The 24,640-nt window shown below is 40.5% G+C and overlaps 1 protein-coding gene across 3 annotated transcripts in view; it reads right to left on the bottom strand.

Moving 5' to 3' along the window:
* TSPAN4 (tetraspanin 4) overlaps positions 1-24,640 on the bottom strand; it is a 401,000-nt gene that overhangs the window by 43,423 nt on the left and 332,937 nt on the right. For all 3 annotated transcript variants that reach the window (XM_079308959.1, XM_079308960.1, XM_079308958.1), the window contains 2 exons: positions 21,913-22,104; positions 3,915-3,989 (listed from right to left, as the gene is read on the bottom strand). In XM_079308959.1, the coding sequence (XP_079165085.1) occupies positions 3,915-3,989; positions 21,913-22,104 (267 nt within the window). The remainder of the gene's footprint in view (positions 1-3,914; positions 3,990-21,912; positions 22,105-24,640) is intronic.

Genomic DNA, 24,640 nt, shown 5'->3' with positions numbered 1-24,640 from the left:
TTCAAAAATAAGAAAAACAAAAATCCAACAACTTAAGCCTCCTCTCCTCCCCCACCAAAAACAACACACACACTCCCCCCAAACCAAAACACAACCCCACATTATGGTGGCTTAGTTATGGTCTTTCATTTTTGGGCATTACATTGCTCTGCCTGTAAATCACATAAAATGCAGACATCTACTGAAAAAAATCACCTATTATAGCTGCAAAAAAAAAGGTAAATATGGACTTTTCTTTTTCCAGGAGAATCATCACAGTAAAGATAAATACAGATGCTAAACCAGGAGGATTATACAAGTTAGAACTGGTACAAGATTGTGCATTTTATTAGCATAATTTACATTCTAGCAGGATCCAGTCTGGTGTTGAAAAATACAAGTATCCAACCTCTGACAGGATAGGACTCTGCAGCTTTCTCCTTATCACAATAAAATTAAGGTTAACCCTCTCAGTACTCCGAGGATCTGTTATAAATACACAGAGAGCCTCATATAGAAATATCAAACGTATAAAAATGTCAAATGCTGCTCTGTATTGATGGAATCAAAATAAAACATAATAAAGAGAATATTCTGCCTATAGATAGGCAGCCATGCACATAACCATTCACATGACTCCAGAAATGTCACTGGAGTTTGGACTGCTTGAAATTGGGGCACAAATGTAGCCTGAAAAAATACTGCACCCAGAGTGATAACAACCTGTCTTAGCTCTCATAATCACACAAACTCCATTGAATACCCAATCTCACAGGCTGGTACTTCTGACCTCAAAAAATTAAAAGCCACACGTAGGGAACTTTTATATGAATGTGTGCAAATGCCATCAGGAGTTTCCAGGTCCCTCAGGTGCTCACATTGAGCTGAAGACAGCCTATGAGCCAGTCCCTCTGCTACTTTGGGAACAGCCAGGACAAAATAAAAGTGCTATATGTTTTTCCTGACAACCATCCTATAGGAATGCATTCCACCACAGCCCATATTCACTTCTGAAGAAGTCACAAGATTCATATTTTGCAACATAAGGAGGAACAGTGAACAAGGTGTGAGCTCAGGCCCTGCCAAGGAGATCTACAGTGCAATTCCAAAAGACAAGGCACTTTCCCTTTTCCTTTCTGCACTTCCTGAGCTTTCTCCAAATCCCCTTTTCTTCACAATATCACACTACATAACCAGCTCGAAGAAAGAGTTGTGAACTTCAGGGCAGCATTTATCTTGTGACATCAAAATGAACCTTTATCCAATCAAGAAAAAAAAAGATGACATCCTAAGGCATAAGATCAAGTGGGCTGCTTAAAAGCTCAGAGAAGATCAAGTCACAAGAATGAGAGGCAGAGACAATTTTTGGGCTGACAAATGAGAACAGGTCAGTTGTGAGCCCAGTTCACCTCCACAGCTGCACATCCCTCTACAGTAAGCAAATAAAAGCCCTGTGCCAAAAAACTATCTGTGAATGGCTGTAAAATACTTTTGCCATGATGCTTTTTAGCAACTAACACAGCACTAAAGCAACAGTTCCAGCAATGGATACAGAGAGGCTGCCCAGGAGCCCACACCCTGTGCCCACAAACACATGGATGCACACCCACCCTGTGGCTGGTATTGCTCAAAGTGATAATCTGCAGAGTCCTTTTCTCCTGCACACAAAACTAACTTTACTTTCTTCTGATGGACAAGTGTCAGTGTAGAATGTTCCTTCGCTGATTTTTCCAAGGATCTATGTTAACTGAATTACTGTGGTGGACTTGCCTGGGCTCACTACTTCCCCATACATGTGGCAATATTGTTTTTCACATCAGGAAAGCCAGCACACAAACTCTAAACATGCTGTATGAAAATATTAGTTTTAGTCTGCTGGTGGTTTATTTATTCTGCAGTAGGCAGGACTGCAAGTTCAACACAAACTATTGATTTCCTCAGGATAAGATTTAAAGTCATACAGGAACATTAAGAGCCTCAAATTTGATCATCCACAATACCCAGACTACAGCAATTTGTTAACTCAGTAAAACTCCACTTGAACTGGAGCCCATATTTTAGACTCTGTTTTGATCTTACAGACAACTGCAGGGTACTACCTCCTGCAGTATGTGAGTCAGAGAAAAGTTAATTTCCTGATCTCTTTATTAAGAATCAATAAAAACCACTGCAAACCAACAGGCTGGAGGAGGAAGGGAATCCTTCCTGATTCACCATTTTTCACCATTTTTATTTCTGAAGAGTGAGGACAAACATTCTCTGTGACACACCTGTCAACCTAACAGAACTGACTGCTTTATGAATAAAAATACTTCACTGGTTTATTTTCTTTCCTCCATACCAACATTTACTGATCTATCAGCCTCAACACCAGCCAACAACACGAGTTCCACCAGATGATGACTTGGAACGTAAGAAACATTTACTTTACTAACCAAATCTGAAACACTTTTATGTATTTCCTCTGTGTTAAGGACAGGTCTTTATTTTAGGTCTGTCATTACTTCAGAAACTACTGTAATTACTGTTTGTATGATCTCCTAGGCAGAGGATTTCTTTCCCAAACTGAATCTAGGTTGTCTCCATAATCCCTTTTCATGACAGCTCTCTTCCACCTTTCTTGCACTTTTAATCACTTCTGTAACCAAAATTCAACATTATATTCACAGTGAGGCAAGTCTGTTACACAATGACATGATAGTATTTTCTAACTGATTCTCTTTCTAAATATAACCAAGTGTTGTGTTTGGGCTTTGGAGATCCATTGCATATTAGGTAGATGTCTTTACTCCTGTATGATGTGTAGATGTTTCTGCCAAGAGCTGACAGTAATTCAGAATCCAATAATGCATACCAGCAATTTTAAATTGTCCCTTCCACTATAATTACCTGGCAAGTTAATTCCATGTTCCAGCTACAGAATACTGTCTGGCAACCTAGATCTTTAAAGTCCTTCAGAAGTGCACCTGCCAATCACTCAATTATATGACTAATATATAATCACTTATATCACTAATATACTACTAATTATATTAATAATTTATTTATTAATGATCACAGTGTTGTGGTTTTGTTTTTACTTTTGGGTTTTTTGGGGTTTTTTTGCTATTGTCCTTCCATCCTTAAAGGAAGTGTGTACACTCATGTACCTGATGAACGTTAAAATTTTGTCACCTTCCTTGTGATTAAGTTCCCTCAGTCTTCAATTGTAAGGGACTTTTATTTAATAAGCAGGTGGCTTACAATTATGCCCCTGTTTTGGATTTATTAATGTAAAATTTTTTTAAATAAAAGGATAAAGATAATTCAGATAGGCAATATTGTTCTCACAACTGAAGGAACAATGGTCAAACATAAGTTAAATGGAAATCACAAAAAAAAGCTGTGTTTATTGAACTTTTATGCATTTACCTTGGCTTTCCACTAGGCTCTGAGTACACATGTGCTGCAAGGAGCAATATGGATAGATAATGAATTTTATACCTTTGCCTGTTCTGAGGACACTTTCTTTTTAACAGTATCAATGTGTCTCTTAAAAAACGTTTTTTAAAAAATCCTATTCACATTGATGGATATCTCTTCTTACATTCTCCTAATAAGGTTTGTTGGCTTCTTTGCTTTTTTTTGTGGGGTGTTTTGGTGTTTGTTTGTGGGCTTTTTTTGGGAGTTATTTTTGTTTCCTTTTTTTTTTTCTTTGTTAATGGCAGCTACACTTGGCAGTAGCTGTGACCTTGAGTTGTACACTTGAGCAAGCAAGACAGCCCAGTCCTGCCAGGCTGCTTATGCATTCTGAGAGAGCTCCTTCAGAGAGGAGTGTCTCAACGAAGACAGAAGCATGATGTGCATACCAAGCCAAGTGCTTCATGATTTATTTATAGGGAAAAGGGGCATATAAATTTGCTGAAGGGGAAAGAAAAATGAAGAATTTGACTTACCTTGTCGGTGTAGACGAAGAAGAGAATCACAACAGTGAGCTCCAACAGAAATATAATTAACAGCATGATAAAAAACTGTCAAGAGAAGAAAGGACAGGGGATAAAACAAAAGCAAAAGCCATCAACATCTATTTCAGCTTTTTCTGGATGCACAGCAAGAACATTCAGCAGATCATGCAGAATGGGGAGTGGGAGTCATACAGGCAGCAGGATACAAAGCTGCTGCAACTGTAAAAGCAGGTAAAGGACTAGTCAGGAAATATCACAGTGTCTGGGCATAGGCATAGCTCATTTATAGCACTTGTTTCAGCAGAACACCCTAAAACCCCACCAAGAGCAAGCCAGTGCTCTCTTTGACAGCAAACCTTGAGAAAACTTCCCATGCTAGGTTTTCTTTATTTTTCCCCACACTAGATATTAGTGATAATAGCCAAAGATATCCATGAAATCCACAGCTTAACTTCCCATGGCAAAAGAAGGTAGCCTGGACCATAAATCATGAAGTCATAGCTCCTTTCAAGGGTAATTGTGGGATCAAGGGGGAAGTGAAAGGTGTACCAAGTTAGCTGTATGAGCAGTTTCAGGGAGCTACACAAATCACCCATAAGTTTGAGTTGAAAGGGGCTGATTTGTACTGAAGACATCAAAGCAAAGTTGGGCCACCTCTCTTCTCATAAGCCACAAAACTGCCTAAAACCCAGCATCAAAAGCTCAAAGGACTGAATAAAAACTTTTAACACACGAGTTTCAGGTAGATTCTCTAAAGCTCTGATTGACTTCAGTGAGAGGAACTGCTGGCAAAGCCAAACATTTCTGGGAAACCACATCTGCATTTTGTTACCACACTGGATGGGTCTGCAGCAGCATCAACACAGCACTTCCAGACTTTGGAGTGAGCACTATCAGAGCATTAAATAAAATGGAGTTTTGCCTAGATAGGTAAAGGAGAGAGTAATTTTGGAAATTTTTAGGCTGAGGCAAAATCCAGCTTCCCAAAACACAAAATCAAATACTTAGCAACCTGTAAGGCTGGAATTCTAATATTGAGCAACACCAACTTAATTGGAGTCCCATCCCCAAGAGAAAAATGCAATTACTGTCTTTTCAACCACAAGGCTGCAAACCTATAAAAGTTTAATAGCTACTAAGCCTTTATCAGAATTTCTGCTCTGACTGGTAAGCCAAAACCAAACCTTTGAACCCATGGATTTATGTGACTGAATGGAGGGCAAAAAGTCACAAAGGGGAAAATACTTTTCTTCCCTGGTACAATTACTGTGTCTACAGAAGTCATTGCATTTTGCCCCATGAATCTTAAATTATTTATTTTTTAATTTTTCATCACCAGTATTTTTACACCTGCCTGACCCTAATACTGGATCCTATTACTGCCCAGTTTTGAATCACAGACCTCATTTATGCCTGTGATCTGAGCTGATTTCCATATCATTACCATCCAACACTGACCTTTTGTATGGCTTTCCAAACCTGTCTTGGTTCAGTTTGCTTATTTTTTACAATTTTAGCCTGCTGCATAGCATTAACTGAAACAGGACAAAGCATATCCCTCTTTGCAAAGATGTACACACTTTGCTCTATCTATTTGGCTGTAGAGTACTTTTCTGCTCATCCATAAAAGCATCACTTTTCCAAAATGAGCGTGTGAACACCATTTTCTCCCTGTGAAATTCCCTGGCATAGACAGGATTGCATGAGACAATTTCTAGAACAAAGGAAAAAGACTGTTTGTTATCCATTAAATACAGTGATCAACATTTCCTACCACAGGACCTCAGCTTCATCAGCTTATCATTTTGCCAAACCTTAATTGTCTGTGCTGATATATTCTGTGCTTGTTTCTGCCGAAAGGATAAAAGCTTTTGGAAGAACGTCAAAAATAGCACTCCAATTACTTCTAAGAATGAAGCAGGGAAAAGTATGCTATTTTTCCCAGGTTAAATTTCTGGTGCTTTAATTTGAAATCCTCTCATACTGCAGTGCTTCGAGCAGGGACCTGACACAGTGCAGCTCCATTTCAGGCACAGAAATTTCAGCCCTTTGTCTTACCCAGCTACGAGTGGATGTTTTTGGGAAAGTTATTAGCTTTCAAGAGACTGCATTTCACACATCATAGGGATGAGAGGGCTCAGCAGCTAAAACCTGCAAATCCTACACCCACATAGCTCACAACCAGACAACCTACAAACCATCCCACAGATCTTTTCTGCTCCTGTGGTGCCTTTCTGCCATCTCCCCAAAGACAGTAACCTCCAACCTCACTTCACAGGACATGACCTGGAATGGGGTGGGGGAGGGTGTTATGTCCAGGAACTGGAATAAAACCTGTCCTCTCAAGAAAGCTTTTCCTCCCCTCACTGCACACAGCAAAATGAAAAGAGTACAGATGAAGCCATGAGACACTGCAGGAGAAAGGCTACCCCATTAAGAACACTTTTAACAGCAGATGGTAATAGTTTGGCTTAAGATATGATCTGGCTACAAGTTTTAGAAAAACTGGTCCTATAAACAGCAGACAATTCAGGCAGGAGACAGAGGACACCTGTTTACATGGATTCCCACAAGGAACAAGGTTTTTGAGAGGATGGTGGCCTGGGGAGGGCCCCATGCTGGACCCATGGGGAAAAAACAGAGCAAGATATAGAGTGGCCATAAAAGAAAAGCATCCTGCACTGATCCCCATGACTGAGTATAATGTGCAAGGGATGGACTAGCAAGAGGAGAGGAAAGGTGTCTGGAGGGAAGTTGCAGAGTTTTCTCAAGTATGTCATTATTTCTTAATACTAGGATCAGTAATTAAAATTTCATCTTAATTGGCAACAAATGAAGTGAAATTTCATGTCTCTAGAGTATTTTCCCCTACAACACCAACTCTGCTAAAAGCTGCCAGCTTCAGACTGGAGCAGGGAGCTGCTCTTGCCAGCTGTGCCATTGTGTCCACCAGCAGAAGGAGGCTGGACCTTCTGGCAAGATCCTGGTGGTGCTCCTGCCTTCCTCAGATCATACTAGAGAAATAGGCATGAGTCTGACATCAGAAAATATGCTAAAATTATGGAGTCAAGCACTCAAAACTTAGGAAATACCAGAATAAAAATCCTCTCAGTGCTGGCTATATATCATGTCTAAGGTTTTTTTCCAACATAGACTGAGATTTCCTACATAGATTTCCTCCAAGCTGGGAATTTGGTTTCATGCACTGTAAATCTTGGAAGCCATACAGTGAACCAAAACTAATGTACATTGTTCAGAAAGTCAAAACCTAGATAAGGATTATCCTTTATCTCCATAGAAAAATATTTCAGTTTTATATAAAGCACCTAATTATTGGTTTTTTTTTACATTTGGAAACATTGACAGAGCCCACATAGCTATTTCACAGATAACTAACAAGTATTATGAATCCCCACTGTGTGCATACAGTAGAGACCTGTGCTGTATCTTTTATTACAAATGTTAATTAAGTCAGATCAACCTCAGTGTGGAGGCTTCACACTCATTACCTGGTAAAAGCTACAAGCACTTGCATGTCAGCTCATCTGCCATTCCCCTTCTAAGCAGAGCTGTACCTGAACCCAAACCAACACCTTGGAAAGCAGCAATCAAGGTTTCAGCCTGGACTGACTGCTCCTGTGATTCACCAGACTCAAGAACATGCATGGCCACATGCACAACCTGCTCTTCTAGTCCACAGCACCTTCCAACAACAGGTCACTTTCAGTTCCATCCTCAGTATCCTCCCAAAGGGAATGATGCCCAGTCTAGGGCCACACCCAGCTTGGAATATACCATTCAAATTTAAAAGGAAGAAACATGAACTCACTGAAGGTACACAGCACCTAAACCCCCACCACACCTGCTGGAAACTCACAGCTGCTTTTCAATTGAGTTCTCTCACTGTGGTGATAAATACTGAGAAGAATAAAATTGAGTTTTGTTTGCTTCACTGGGGCTGTAGGCTATTGGTATAATAAAGATTTATGCATGGAGAAACAACAATCCCAAAGCAAAGCATTCATGTGAAACTCCATAAAAAAAGATTAATCTGACCTTGTACAGAGAAATGCTTTACCATACTACTTGTCAAACAGTGGGATGCAACCCAGCAGAGGTTCAGTGGAGAGGTCCCTACTGCTTAGCTTTTCATAAATTACACCCAAAATAACCCCACAGAAGCTTTGATGAGGAGGGAGACAAGGCAACACCCTTCTGTCTGTCACTGCTGATTTCCAACCCCTAAGAAAACTAAGGCTGGTTTCTCAGCAGCTACCTTTATGTTCTACAAAGCCTTTGACCTTCCCAGATTCTCAGTAAAGGTGTATGGATAAGGAAGTATGCAACTGCTACCAAACTTATCTCATGGATATGTACCACCCTCCTACTGTCAGAGAAAAAAGCCTGCTTTTTTTGGGAGAGGAGGTCCCAACTTTCAACTCCATCCCCATTGGATCTGTACCAGGCTTTTGACTCACTACTTCCAGTTTTGTTCATTCAGGCTGTTGATACCAGTTGGAGAATCAAGAACTGTTCCCTGTGTACATCACTTAAAGGACCTTTCCATTGCTGCTCACACAGGCAGAGAACAAATTAATTGTATTTCCTCCCAAACAAACAGGATTCCCTGGTTTCTCAGATGCTTCTACAGACACTTGCCTCTCTGCATGATGACATCACACATTAATACACAGGACTGGGTCATCTGCTTCCCCACTGCCTCTCCTTCCCAAATCTTCTCAGTAGCAGGATCATGTTGCTCAAATTGCCCATCTCTCCATGTCAAGAGTGGCTGATTTTCTCTGAGTCTCCCAAAGACAAAAATGACTGAATACAATGAAAACCAAGGTGGAATTGTCTTGTCAGCCTCCTAACATTCTGCTGTGAGACTAAATGTGATGTAACTGATGGCAAACTTGAGACTGCTGTGTTTTCACTGCTTGCTGAAGTATGCTTTTAGTTTGATGGGGGGTTGTCTCAGAAGGGGACAGTAGGATCTCAGTGTGCCAGACCTGTTTTTCAACTTAGCTCATGGCAGGAGACAGAAGCTTCTTGCAAAGAATTATTCAAATCCTCTTCAACAAACATGAAAGTAGTAGGACGACCTGAGAGCCAGCTGTTTCTTTCAAACAGGGATACATTCCAAAACAATTTTAAAGTTCATGGCCTAGTAAATATATTACTTACACCAGACTGCATACAAATTAGCATAACCTTCCTAAAAAACTGAACAAATAACTTCAACAGACAGCCTGTGCTGTTTTCCACCACATTTAAACAACCTGCAAGGTGGACAGTTGGTTTCTTTTCTGACAGACACTATGAATTACAACACATCAGCAGGGAGGTTGCTCCTGGAAAATACTGCAGCAAGGTAACTGGCCTCCACCTGCACCAGCTCCCAGGATTAAGAGGAAAAAAATGGAAAATTTACAGCCAGTCCTTCCTCTGTAACGTCAACTGCAAGTTTGGTACAGTGATGATACAAATGATACAAGCATTTTGCCTTTTAGTGAGGCTGGATTACCAAATCCTCACTGATCATCTTTAATTTTAGTATTTCATTTCACTTCCTAATGAATCCACATCCCAGCAGAAGAAACTACAGACAATTCTTTGGGGTAAGATAGTTGGTCTCCATGGCTGGAAGGGTTATTAATTTGTTTACCTGGTCCTAATGTGTACTTATATAACTTTGGTGCTCAAGAATGAACCTGGCTGCTAGAAGACAGAATCTCTCAGAATCACAGAAACACACAGATTGTCAGTGATCTCTGGGGACCACCTGGTTCAGCCCCTTCCTAAAAGCACAGTCAGCTACATGAAGTTGTACAGAGCTGTGCCCAGTCACCTTAGGAGCATCTCCAAGACTGAAGAGGGACAGTCACCCACAGCCTCCCTGGATACCTTTTTCTAATACTTGGCTATATTCATGATAAGAAAAATAACAAAAGCATTCCACATCTCTAATTGGAATTTCCTGCGCCTGTTATCTTTTGTACCATCCTTGTGAATCCTTCAAAAAGGATAGGATATATTCCAAAATATAAGGATGTATTTTCCTTATATTGTACTAGAAGGTGGTTGAAGACATCAATAAAATATCCTCCCTGCTTTAATTTCTTAAGACAACAAACCCAGCTCTCTCAGTCTATCCTTGTACATCATGTGCCCCACAATCATCACAGTGGCTCTCCACTGGATCCCTTCCCTTCTGGCACTCATGTGCCTCTTCTACTGGGGAGCTTTAAACTGGGTTAAGTACTTTAGATGTAGTCTTTTTTTATTCTGGAAGAAGGTTTCATTCTTCCCCATGCCAAGAATGGTAAAGGAATGTGGGGCTTGGTATGGTCCACAAAGATCCAATTACTACATTTATCATTATGTTCTGATTTGAGACAAAGGTACATTTGAAAGATCTCTGCTTGATTTTCAGATTGTAATTTGATATGAACAGAAATGCTGTCAAAGGTAACCTCACATCCTGCACTCATCTCTCCCTTCTTTTCTCATCCTATATTTAATACTGAAGGTGTAAATAGTATCTGTCCTTTTTGAATAAATTATGGCAAAGCTTTACCCACTGTCATGGAAAGAAAATGAGCTCTATCCCTGCTGAAACCAGGACACCTAGAAATTCACAGAGCTCCATCCTAAAGTCAGAAGAACTTGATGAATTTTATAGGAGCCACACTTTACCAAGCTGCCTGAAAATTTAAAGTTTTCCTCAAATTTAATATGCTTTGCAATTTTTCTATTATTTTATAATGGATTATATTATTTATATTTAAATATTATTTAATGGATTGAGTGATGATGTCTCTTTAATATGGTTGGCATTGTTAAAATCTTTTATCTTCCTGCAGAAGTGTAGCATCTCTGTGCTCAACCTAATTATGATGACAGATGCATCAACAAACTTTGATGCATTAGTTAAGCACCAAAAGAGGTAACACTGTCAAACATTCTGAATGCTGTACACTATTGCCAAATTTACTGCATATTCTACACTTTGGAAAAATTCAAGGCATCTAAAAAAGTCTGAATCAATGCCAGCATTGCCACTGAGATACTGAAAAATGAACTCCAGGTACTGGAGAACCACCCACTCTTTATAAAGATCCTGTATTTTTGCCATTGTTGGATCTGGATTTGTAAACAGAGCAATATGAAGTTAATCCTCAATCATTTTAAGGCCTCCCAAAATAGCTTTTTAATAACATATTGGTAACTGACTTTTACAGAATAAAAACTCATATGGTACAGATTTTGTCAACACTCAAAAAAACCCAACCAAACTCTCTTCCATTTCTGAAAGCAAAAGTGTTCAATGTATCATTAGTTCTCACAAGAAGTTTGATGTAACATAATTCCCTGAAGGCATCTTGATCTGATATATTAATAGGGAGTTGGAACATTATGAAAGATTCTCTCTTCTTTTTTTAAATTTCCTTTGATTTTCTTTTCTGAGGTACTGAGCAAGGAGAGGAGAAAAAGTGCAGTGGGAATTACACTTATAAGTGACTTCCTGCAGCCTGGAAGACTTATACAAAAAAAGAGTGAGCAGTGAACGAGAAATGACAGGACAGTGCCCAGACTGCAACAATAACTAGAATTACAGTCAACAAAATCCCAGTACTAATCTACTACATGAACTTCAGAGCAAAAGGGAAAGGGCAGCTTGTTTCTACCAATTTCCATCACAGTGCATTCTGATTACACATCCCAGCACCAAAGGTTTTGGTGACACTGGGTCTGAAATGCTCCTTTGATTAGTTCCATGCATTTGCTCCTACTTGCTGCCCTTTGCAGCACCACAAATGCTTCCTTGCTGTCCACAGCATTTAGACTCCTTGAATATTTGTAGATTTATGTCCCATCTGAGCCCTCTCTCTCCCATGTTGTGCATATTTAGCTCTTTAAGTACTTCCTCGGAAGTAAATCTCTTTAGTCTTACAATCATTTTTTTTTCAGCATAAAAATGATAAGTTTGCTCATAAACTGTAAAAAGGCAGTAATGTACATGAGCAAACTTCTGAACAGAAACTCCATTATGAAAACGTCATGTATCTAAATTTGGTTCATCAGCTATTATTCTCTGAAAGCCTTAATGGCTAATTCATTATGATTGTGACAAAGCCTTTCATGCCTTATGCCTGCTGGATATATAGTACAGCTCTGTTTATGTTTGAACTATATATTTTATGAATGTGCAAAAACTCCTGCTGATCAATAAAGCTCAAAGAAATCTGCAGTAATTATTTCTGGGAAAATATACAACATATGCAGCCTTAACACATTAACAGTGTTTCATTTTAGTCTCATTACTGCTTTCAGTTGGAATCATTCAGTCTTACTGCATTAGTGAGTGAAAGTCAAGAGACCTGATATTCCCATACTATGCATCAAAGGATTTTAAGAGGTATTTTATGGTATCTCTAGTATTTTTTCATATTCTACAAAAACTGACTCAAAATCAATGAAGTATCATCAAATGTTAGCCAGGTATCATTCTCCTATCACAACAGAGGGTGGGTGTAGGCCCTTTAGCAGATCACAGATTCTTTAGCACTAATAAAATTCTTGCTGGCCTTTGACTTTTATAAGGGTTGCTTCATTTCTTCTGCAAACATAATGCAAAAGTGTGACATGATCCTGTGTGATTTTATACCAGTCAGGAGAAAAAGTCATCTTACTTGTGAAGTATGAGTGGCTGAAGAAAAAAATAAAACATCAGAGCAGCTATTTCAAGTCCCTGTGCCACTCCACCCATGACAAAGCAACTGCTTGAATCCATCTAACCCAGGTAAGGGATACAGTCAATACAACTGAAAGGCTCTGGCTTGGGTTTAATCCAACCTACTCCATCTGTGGTAATGCCATGCAAAGTTCTTATACCTAGGAGTGTCAAAACAGTGCCTAAAAACTGTGATGTATGTGTGAATCAAAGAGATGGTGAGAAGAAGATGGGCAAGGAGAAAATAAAGGACTAGCTAATTCTACTGCTGGTTTTGCCTCCAGTTTGGGGCTCTCAAATGTGCTACACAGAAGCAGCTGCATGAGATGCTCATATGTCAGTCTTGTAATAGCTTAAAAAATGAAGAAGCAGGCAGTGTGGCCTACCTAATTTTGTCTTTTAGCTGGTAATAACTGAGGGTCTGAAATATCTGTAACATCAAATCAACTCTGGCTGAACTTTGTGTAGTATAATTGATTTACACAAACCAGCCTCCATTTCTCTAACTCCAGAGGTACATTTTTCTGAGGTTCAGGTAATTCTGCTCCTTATAGAGAAAGAAGTCAATCTTGCTCTTCAATTTAGCTTGCTTTACTAAGGTGGTTAAAAATAACAAAAGAATGACTGGGAATGAAAGCACACATGCTGCTTTACTAAGCCTATTGTTTTCTGTCCAAGGAGATAATGTTATTAGGGGGGAAAAAACAGCAAATGTTATGCTTAAAAGTGACATGAATGTCTGGGCTGGCAAGGCACACACAGGTTACCTGTAATTTACTTTCAAAATGAGAGTAATTCTGTTGCTTTTCAGCTCTTGCAGGTGATCCTGGGTTTAGATTAGGAAATGGCTCAGAGCCAGGCTGCTTTTGAAGAACCTGGCATGTGAGAAATTGGCTGAATGCTGAGACAAAAGATGGTAAAAGGGACACTTTGTAGTTGACAGGAGAACTTGAGCCTGCACAGACTGTCAGTGAAGCTGATATTGCTAACAGACTTGAACCAACAAGGAGTTAGGAACTCAAACCCTGATAGCCATTTAGACAAACAGATTAAACCTTCAGCTCATCTAAATTAGTACAGCTCCCCTGACTCCTGCACATGGTGCTGCCACTCTATGATGGCCATAAAGCAGTGTCTAGGCACTACAAAAAGAAATGGGGACATAAGGAAAATGTTCTTCCCTGACCTAATAGGCTCCCCAGGGAAGCTGGTCAGAGGTCAAGGAGTTTCTGGATGACACTCCTAGTTGTGTGGTTTAGTTTAGTTAGGTAGTCCTGCAAGGAGCAGACAGTAGACCCATGACTTTTATGGGTCCCTTCCAACTCAATATTGGGTGATTCTGTAACTCAAATCTCATCAGGCATTAGTGGTATTGCATCAGTCTACATCAGAAAATTAAATATACCATATGAGGTAAGCCCTTCCTACACATTGACCCTAGGGGTCAAATCTAAAACCAGGAGGGAAAGAAACTTTATTCTTTTTCTCCTCAGTTCCCAGATCCTTTGATTAAGTGCTCCCAGAGCTGAAGAAAAGGGAGGAAGGGAAGGATTCAGGTTCCATCCTCTCATGAGTTTCAGTACCAGCCAAGCAGGAGAAACTAAAAACTGAAAATCAAGGAGGAGCAGATTCTTCATAATAGAGACAAGCAAACTAGGGGAGATTGGTGCTCAGTACTTAGAGTCCAAGCAGGCAGCAAGTTGGAATTTCACATGCAACACAGCAGAACACAGAGAAGTGATGCACATCACATATAATGCTCTCAGGCTGTATGTATGGCATCTGCCTCTGCATTACTTGCTTGCTGCTCTGGCTGCAGCCAGCACTTCCCTGATTTTGCTAGTTTGATTGCTAAAACACCAGCTCATGTGCTAAACTGGAATGAGAATCTACTTCTTGATCTGTAGCATTAAATTACAGAAATGAAGTAATTTACAGGCTGTTTCTTTCTCATTTACTTCCTTTGAAATAAATTCCCTGTAACCAATGAAGTTTCAACTGTCAGCTCTCTGGATCCAGTGATACTATTGAAAACAGTAGAGTTTTTTTAGTTTCCCTTTCTTCCTACTCATTAACATTTTCCTTATTTTCTTTATGGCTGTTTCACTTACAGATGAGCTGGCTGGAGTTCAGAAAACTCTCAACATCACAGTACAAAACACCATGGGCACTCATTTTCCCCTTGGACTGTTCCATAAATGAGAATCTTTTGATGTCTGGATAGTCACACAGATATGTATATAGCATCAGTACATTCCACAGCTGATCCTGACCTAATATCAAGTTTTAATTCTGATTTTATTCATTCCAGCAGCTGTGATGAACTACTTGCTTATTAACATGAAGTTATAATTTAAATTAAATTGAACACACAGATCTGCCTGTTAATGATTATTTTCCTTCCCCTTCTCATTAACCACTGTTTCAGCTTTTCTACTGTAAAAATCATGGTTATCCACAAATAAGGATATATCAGAACAAGGGGAAGTGTGTGTATCTAAGCCATTTTGTTAATTAACAAAATTTTGTTAATTCTTGATGTGATGGAACATACCCAACCTTGGTGCTTTATAAGAAGGCAGCTGGCTTCAGATAATCAGAGAGGAGTCAGCATTTTGTTTGTTTCAAGCCCTTTCCCCTTTCTAATTTATTCTTGTGTAGGTAATGTGTGGAGAAGGATCCCCTCATCCTCTATGTCTTTTGACTGGATTATTTGCCATGCTGCAACCAGAGCAGACGAATGTGTTCTTGGAACCAAATCATTGGAGGGGAAAAAAAAGTGCCACAAAATCTGAGAGTGAAACAAAGAACTGCCTATGAATCTTATTTCCTTCTAGGACACAGGTTATTATTTGAATTTCAAGTGTCTGGAAATGTGGTATCTATACATGCGGGCTGTAACAACCAAATAGAGATTAAAATCTTTCCTTCACATAGGGCCCCATACTGTTTTTTATCAGTATTCCTATGATCTCCTGGACCAAAAGTAAATCCCTCTTTGCAAAAACATACATACTGGACCATGTTCACAGATCCTTTTCAGCAGCTTCTCTAAATGTTCTGTTTCACATTTAACTGAAGGCAGTGTTGCAATTAGGCTGATCAGCTCAGCTGGGAGAGCCTACAGTGTTACCCATGGAAAACAGCTAAGTTTGCCAATTTTACTTTCAGCAAAACAAAAAATTGAGAAATAATTTTGCTTTGGGGTATTTATTTTTTATTTGGACACAACACATATGATAAAAGAAATCAAAATTGTCATTACTATTATGGAAACATGGACTAAATGCTTTTTAAGGGTTGCTGAAGCACACAGGATGGCTAGATATGTTCTGATGTAATGACAGAAAGATGATGAAGGCACTGAGCTGAGATTTAGACATTTGGGTTTGCTTCATGGCTCTCTCACAATCTCCCAGTGCAACCTATGCAAGGCACTTAGTTTCACTGTGCTGCATCTCCCTGCCTAACGAGGATAATAATATTTTCCATTTGTCTTATCTAATTAGATGGCAAGCTCTACTGGTCAGGTACCTCTGCTACCCAGGAGTTTTATACAGAATGAGCATCCTCATGGGCTGCCTGCAGGGGATACTGCAATACAGGTAATAAATTACATAACCCATCATGATTTAACATCTGGAGCTGAGACTTTTAACCTGGACTGTCCATGGAATAATGAATGACCTTTTTCAGGGCAAGCATACAAATATAGATATCTGCTAAATTCATACAAAAGGCAGATAATTCAGGCAATTTAGCTCCTCAAAGCAATTAACCTAAAAGATAATGTTTACACAGACCCATAAGGATCAGCTGGGTCAACATTTGAGCACTGAAGTACTTAATCAGGCATAAATCTCTTTAGCACAGAGAAATGGTCTGTTCAGGTGTACATACAGCACCTGCCTGAAGTCAGCACCATGATCAAGCCACCAGAGCTGATTGTGTTTGAGTGGCAGAGCAAAGCAGGGCTCAGCTCCTGCAGGACCTACCCCAGTGGGACAGCACACACAGTGCAGTGGGGTTGAGAGCACACAAGCCAAACATTTAGTTAAAATTCACAGAGATGATGGATATGGCTAACAGCTCTGATGCACATCAGAACTGTATTGAAATTCCAAAGGGAAAACCAACAAAAATGGATTCCTAATTTCGTATCAAGATAACCCATAGAGATTTGCAGTACGGCTACATGATCCAGCAATGCATGACCAAATACCTACAAAAGAACATCAAAGGAAGTCTATAAATTAACCTTCTCAAGTCAAACTCCTGGCTTATTATCTCTGGCATGGGTTCAGGACACTGACCCAACCCATCAGAACAAAGCTGCCATTTTCTAACTACAGTGAGCTTGTAGCAGAGGGACTTCAGTCATACAGTCTTGAGCAACAATACCCACAGAAATGTTAAACGAGTCTTACTGAAGCAGGAAAGCACTGTTTGCCTACTTCATTCAACAATTTGCATCTATATTCAGATGCAAGATTATATATACCAGGTTGCATACTTATCTCAAGAATGCCTGTTGCTTTGATTTCCCTAGGGAAATCTAATAATGGAAAACTTTATCTCTTTCACATTGTAGCTGGAGCAAATAAGAATCAGTGCAAATACCCTTTCTTTGTTCACTGACATCTTAGAAAGACAGCTGTAAAATTCTCCCCATATATGTATTTTTGCAGAACGCATAGAATAGTTGAAGTTTCCTTTTATTTTTTTCTTTACACTCTTAGATTTTCATATTATTCTATTCCTCTGAATGCAGAGAAATAGGAATGGGCCTGTTTCTTAAGAGATTAAGGAAGCACTGACTTTACATTTTCCTGACTATACATTGCTACTGAGTAAAGAATATCTACAGTGGACACCAGGTAATTCCTTTCAAGTCAGCAAATCTGTGAAGCTTTAGACTATCTAAACTCTCAATTCAGAGACTTAATGTGGATCCTCCTCACTACTGCACACAGCTGTCCTAAAATCTCATTTACAAACTGAACTTCTGCTTTCGATCTCCTTTCCCCATCTGTCCTCTACTTCTCAAAACACTTGTTCTGTTCTCCCTTCTTTCAAAAGTCATTGGCAAATGCCAGAGGTAAGTAATTACTAACATTCACACTTAACACCACAGCAGCCTAATACCAAAGAGCTTACAGATGTGCTCTGACAACCCAATACAAATGTCATATGTGCAGAACACAAAGATACATGATCAGATGATGATCAGAGTCTCATCTGCTCTGCATCTTAGTGTATGAAATGTAAATAGGCTGAAATGTCTCTCTGACACTGCTCATTTCTCATTCACGCAAGCAAACTCTCTGGGAAATCTCATCCCTTGTCACATCATCAAACAGTAGCACTACTCCTAAAGCAAGACCTTCCACAAATATCCTGTGTCTACCATCCCATAAACTTCTGCTCCTCCAATTCAGGTGGGCTGCATTGGACAGGCTGAGCTAGTCCTGCTTCCCCCCAGTTTATTTTAGGATCCCCACAGTGCTCCATGCCTCCTGCAGTATCTCCAGTGTCTTCTTCCAAACTGCCCACCCCAATAACAGCAGCACATCCCCTCAGCTGGTAACTGCCACAGGCTTTCCACTTTCTTCTGCTTTTAGGAAGCAGAGCAAGAAGTGCTCCTGCTGTATGGGAAATCTGTGTTTCCAGTCCTTGCAGATCAGACTCCCAACAACCCCATATGAAGATGAGGTGCACTATGGGAGATATGGGCAAGCTGAGGTCCAAATTGCTCTTGGTCAAAACAGGCATGACCATGTACTTTGTGGGCTTAAAATGCCACAAGTGTCTTCAAGGAGATCTAAAGGATGTGATTTCAGAGTGGGCTGCAACAGGAATACAGTGCAGGCAGACCATTCACATCATCTTTAGTACTGTCTATGGTCATACTTAACATCCCAGGCTTTCTGTCCTGCTGTGTGGAGCCAAGGAAAAGGGGAGGTTAATCAAAACTGCTACTCACTCAGGTACACAGCAATGTTTTGGAGTGATGTCTGGCCTCACGTATGTAGGGTATAATGTAAGTATCTGCCAACCCACTACAATAACATCCCTAGGTATTTCCCCAGCTTGGTTTCTTCCACTTTTTCTTTTTTTTTTGTCCACTGTTGTGTACAGACTGCCTAAACATGCAACCTTTGCAACATTCTAGCTTCTACTTCTTGCTTTCCTTTTCTTTGCATTTCCATTAATAACTTTTCCACGCTTTTAAGCCCACCACAAATCTGTTACAACTGCCTGCAGACCTTGTCTATCCCAGTTTCTTAAGTTTGTTTAGTGCTCTGAATAAACCTGGTCTAGAGAAAGGTGTCCCTGCTTATGTCAGGGGAGTTGGAATTAGATGATATTTAAGGTTCTTTCCAACTCAAACCATTCTGGGATTCTAGTGCTGGGGTTCAACAAATATCAGGAGGTGAGGATTAATTACCCAAATGCATTATCCAGGGACTAGTACAACACAATCAAACAGCCTCCATCTTTCCCTCTTAAACACCTGTGCAAACAGACTTCAGTTGCTTCATTTCTACTTTTAAAGCTCCTACTTCCAAATAGAATAAAAACATTACAAAAAGTTAGCTAAAGCAAATGCTTCACAGGAAGATATGGCAGCTGCATCACGCATGAGCTAGACAACTTACTCCAGGAGTGCTGTCACATTTATGGCAATGCCTTCTGGATATATAAATTCAGTTCCAAAAGCAACCTTAGCTACCACCAGGACCAAGGCCAGGAGTTAAGTGGCAGCTAGGGAGATGTTGAAAGGCGTGTAAGGACTTGATCTGGGAGCAATTGTTAAACACCACGAGTGACACAGACACACAGGCTGGGAACATTTAGGAGCTTTCCCCTTTACAGTTTAGATGTAAATCCTATTGCAAGCCAGCTGCAGTGAAACAATCCTCTCAAAAAAGCAGACATGGCATTTTCAGGGATGTTTAAAAAACCCAGAGATATTCTGGGAAGAGGTAATTTTTATTGTGGCAGAACACAGTTGGGAACACCTGTGCAATAAGAAAAGGATGAAGGGATGTAGCAACCAGACACTCTAAGAGCAGTCCTGGCTTGATATTCAGCCATTTCTTTCATTCAAGCATTTGTTTTGCTATCTGTGTTACCTAGAAAAACAGGAGCTGGCCAAAACCAAATGCCCCCACCCTAAACTTGAAAACACTATTTCAAACACTGGTCAAACAGATCCAGCAATCTGGGGAAAGGAAGACTAAGGACAAACCTGCATGGTAAGGCTTTGCTCCCAGAAACAGGAGCTGCTACCACCATCCATTTCTCTTCCAAAGACACAGGCACAACAAAAACAACTCAGAAGAGCTAAAAAATCCCACTGGAACTTACTGACAGTAAGAAAGTACCATTGCAATGCAATGTGGAAAGTTACTCTAGACCAAATAAAAACTGAATTCAATGTGGACTAATGAAACTGTATTTCAACCCTCTACAGTTGGACTTATTCAGAATTTAAGTAGATATAATCAGCTCTAACATAATTCAATTTTGAAGAAAATTGAGTAAAATAGAGGCCACACTGAATAGCTGCAGTACAGAAAGGTAAGGACAGGCAGACAGGGTAAAATGTGAGTACCAAATCAGATCAAGCTTCCCCATTCTCCTGTGCAGAGAGTTCCTAAATGAATTTGGATTCCTCTGCATTACTTAACTTGATCCATCAAGTACAATCCCTGTGTCATGCACTAAGGGACACTGGATTCTGAGTGCTGTGCACTGTGTCAGCAGGAGCAGTACCTGCAAGCATTTCCATCCCCACTGGATGCCCAGCTGGGGGTGGCTGAGTGCATTCACCCTACCTGGGCAAGGATGGCTGATCAAGGGAGTTTCTGCCCTTGCCAAAAGGACAGACGAGGGACAAAGAACCACAAGAGATAAAAAATCTTCCAGTACTGAGCACTGACTGCTAGACTCTGACCTGATCCTGACACACATTGTTCACTGCTGTCACACCTGGGCTAGGCCTTCAGGAAAGCACAAAGTAGGTGATTAATTTTGCACATATAAGCTATACCATTAGACTTTGCAGCCTGTGGGCTCCTGCTGTATTGGCATTGAAGCTGTAATCCATTACATCTGTCTGGGCACACACTTCCTCCACAAAGTGTGCATTTATAGGATTGTTAAAAATGTCAAGGACTTTCTGCTTCAGATTCTGACTTCTGGCCTTAATTTCCATTTATATTGTTCATTTTAGTTTAAAGCCACATACATAGTCTTTACTAGCCTAGACTGACTAGTTCTGACTGCAGAAACTGATTAAGGCAAGGGCCTGGAAAGAGTTCTCTGTTGAGGCTTGGAATCTCAGTCACTTTAGAGATCTGTGGGCTTCTGTGCATTAACTCATTCTGTAAGGCCTGGGGGAAAAATTAATATGTGAAGTATAGTAAGGAACAGCATTTTGCAGAGGCATCACTAGATGATCAGCTAAACCACATCTCCTCTTCACTCTAAGGTTTGCCAAACCCCATGGTGAAGTCCTAGACTTGAGCAGCAAGATCACCTCACTTCCTGGTCCTCAGCTGAACAGGATGCAAAATACACACTAACACCAATTACAGAAGGTATTCACTGCTCCTAAATTTCACCTTTGAGTGGCATCAAACAGCATTTTGACAAAATACACCAGGGATGTGGCTCAAGCTTCTGTGAAATCATGAAAGCTGGCACCTTATTAATCTTTGATTTCACAGCAATCTCCTTGTGCTGGCACCTTTGCTTCCTGACATCTCAGCTTTTGGAGACTTAATGGCTGGAAAAAAACAGCATTGTCAAACCTGAATGTCTTAATTTTCAATTTAAACCAGAGTCAACCACTTCAGAATCAACCTGTTTCCTGCCTGCATTGATGTTCCTACCCAGGGCTTCAGATAATCAGTCCTGCCAGGGCAAACATCTGAAGTGGATTGCTGTGGAAGCCGAGTGAAAAAGAAGTTAAAGATACACTACAAAAGATGTCTTCACAAAACTCTTTCTGTTCTCTGAAGAGTTCAAGGAAACCTGCACCACCACTAACAATTGCCTTCCTGCAGGTCTCATCCTCCATGGACAGTGTGGTCAGGAATGACCTGGCAGCTCCATGGAGTGATTATCAAAGCCTTTCACACATGACTCTGTCAAGCAGGCAACTTCTGTTGAGATACAGGTCACTGCAGCATGCATTGCAATAGCATCACAAGACAGCAAACACTGCAGCAGCTCAATACTCACACTCAGCAGGAGGCACTTGTTTTCTTTGATGGCACCTATGCAGCCCACGAAGCCAATGATCATGACAAACGTCCCTGTGACGATCAGTAGGTTGGCAGCTGACAGGGACGGGAAAGAGGAGGAGAGGGTGGCAAAGTTCCCTTGGGTAACAGCCAGCCAGATGCCTACACCAAGGATTCCACAGCCTCCCAACTGGGAAAACAAAGAGAAACAAAGATACTCAGTTATTGTATCCACACAATCCCACATATGTCAATATGGCAGTAGAGCAAACCAGCAGTCACACATAATAAGAAATTATCTCTACCTACGACACTTTCAGTAGGAAAAACAAAGGGGAAAGAAAAAAAATTAAGATGCAACACTCAAAAAAAAAAAAAGTCACCGATTTCCTAAATCAAAGACACAACCTCAGATAGCAGGTCTTTCACTCTCTAGTGAAAAAGCAGACACTGAGTAAAGGATAAATTCCCAAAGGGTCAGCTCTTGATGGGATTGAAAAAATCCCTGTCCTATTTAGGTACCTTAAAGAACTGCCCAGAATGGCTGAAGTGTTTTTGATTCCCCATTCTTCCCATCCCAATACACTGTCTCTCTCATGCCTGACACCCATAAACAAGCCTTGCCAGAGCATGCCCCTGGCAGAACACCTCATACTTCTTAGTTAGCTCCTGTCTAAGGTCAAGCCTCTCCTGGAAGCAAGAGAGCATTTAGAGTGTAAGGCAAAGAGGATTTTGCATTATTATCTAGTCACACAGCATGGCATCACTTAGGTTTCTTTCTTTCCTGCTCTCCCTTTAAAATAACCAATTTTTATTGAGTTTATAATTGCACTTTATTATCCAAATCAATTAAAGGCTTGGAAAGAAATTTTGCTCACAGAGTAGTAAGCCAGACATATGCAGGAGCACATCCACTAAATACCTGCATAAAGTAGATGAACATAAGGCAGCTCATGAAGCAGAGAAGGAAAAAGATAGTGCTAATCCTGGGGCAGAGCTAATGAAACACAGAGGAGAAACACAAAAGCCAAAGCAATTTCTTATACTAATTACTAAGGTAGTCCCTTAATGCCACTGAATTCCTCCCCAAATAATGGACAATAAAAGCAGCTGTGTTTTAAGGCAGCATTCCTCACCCCAGCTGCAAACCAGTCTGTTTGTTCAGAACTAAGGAACCAAACTGTACCTCACTACAGTGCACCTCAGCTGCACCAACCTCTGTGTCTCCACTGAGAGAAAGCAAACTCCAAGACACAGGGACTCAATTTGCCTCATTTAGGAGTCTTTGCCTTTCCAGGCATCTCACATGACTGGATTCAACCTTTCACAAGTACCCTCTTACAAGTGCCATGGAGGGACAGTCCATGCCCTGATGATATACACTGGATATACTTCCCCTTTATTCCCACTTGATAGTGTTAACAATCCCCATGATTGTTAACACTATCCAAAATGATTTAAGAGTAACCAAGGGAGAGTAGGGGAAGAATACTTAGAGAAAGTAACCCACAGAAAATCACTTAGGTTAAGGGAGAGGATATAAAGAAGAGCTATCATCATGGCCCAAGGAAAAAAAAAAAATGGAATCCTTTAGGAACAAATTCCATAAAGAGAGAATAAAAGGTCTGACCAGAACAGCATCAAAGGAGATGTCATAAACACCTAAAACCAAACTGGTCAAAATGCTGAAATGCAGTCAGGAATAGCACTAAACTGGCTGAGGAATGGGATGAAAAGCAGAAGTGCACTTCTACCTCTTCATCTTGGTGATGTTTGCCCAAGACCAGCCTCAGAGCTGCAGGCACAGGCAGGCTGCTCAAACAGCCCAGTAAAGCCTAATGAAGGGGGATGCCCAAGAGCAGCAGAGCCATGATCTTGCAATACATTTAGCTCTTCTCTCCAGTTCTGAAGCAACTCAACAGAACCAGTAAGAGGCAGCTTATTTCCTCACCTTCCACGCTCCCCGTGCTGCTACACGGTTTGGTACCACAGCTACAACCACCACTTGTATTACAGGAGGTGGGTCTCACTGAGGATGCTGTAAAGGCAAAACCTCCTTGCCTGCTCCTCCATCATCCACTAAATTCTTTATGATGCACAATGCTTACTGCTTGAGACATTGCTTCCTGGACGTTTGAATTCACCATCTTCTGACTCCAAAGTAATTCTTGTTTTGCAAAAACTGGAAATTCACCAGTGGCATGAAACATCTGAAAACCAGGACACAGTTCATGCAAAATGCCGTGACTGGGGCTGTAGCCATTTACATCAGAGATGAATATTTCAGGTCAGTTGTTCAGCAGGAGTATCTCACTACACTGCCTTGATTCAGATACTCTGCTCTCCAACAGCTCATTATATTCCTATTTTTGAAGAGATAATGCACAGCTCTTCCTTAGGTTGACTGACCAAACTTGAAATGCACAAAGGAATACTTTGAACATTAAACCCTGGCTCAAACTGGATTTCATAATGTCAGCACACATTACTGAAGACTGCTCTGCCTTAGTTCAGCTCTGTTCCTTTTCCCACACCAGAATATCTACTCGTGGTCCCCAAATAAATTTACTAAGCTGTCACACCAGGCACACCCAGGAAACAGAGGCTGTCCTTAGCTCTAGACTAAACTGCTCTTTAAAGCCCCCTTTTTCCTAAGGAGCAAAGCACACCTGCAAGTTTCCATCCAGTGGCCTTTTAACACTCAAACACCTGTTAAGGAAATGTTG

Source organism: Erithacus rubecula (assembly GCF_903797595.1).
Source record: "Erithacus rubecula genome assembly, chromosome: 6".
NCBI lineage: Eukaryota > Metazoa > Chordata > Aves > Passeriformes > Muscicapidae > Erithacus > Erithacus rubecula.
This window is presented reverse-complemented; position numbering and strand designations above follow the sequence as displayed.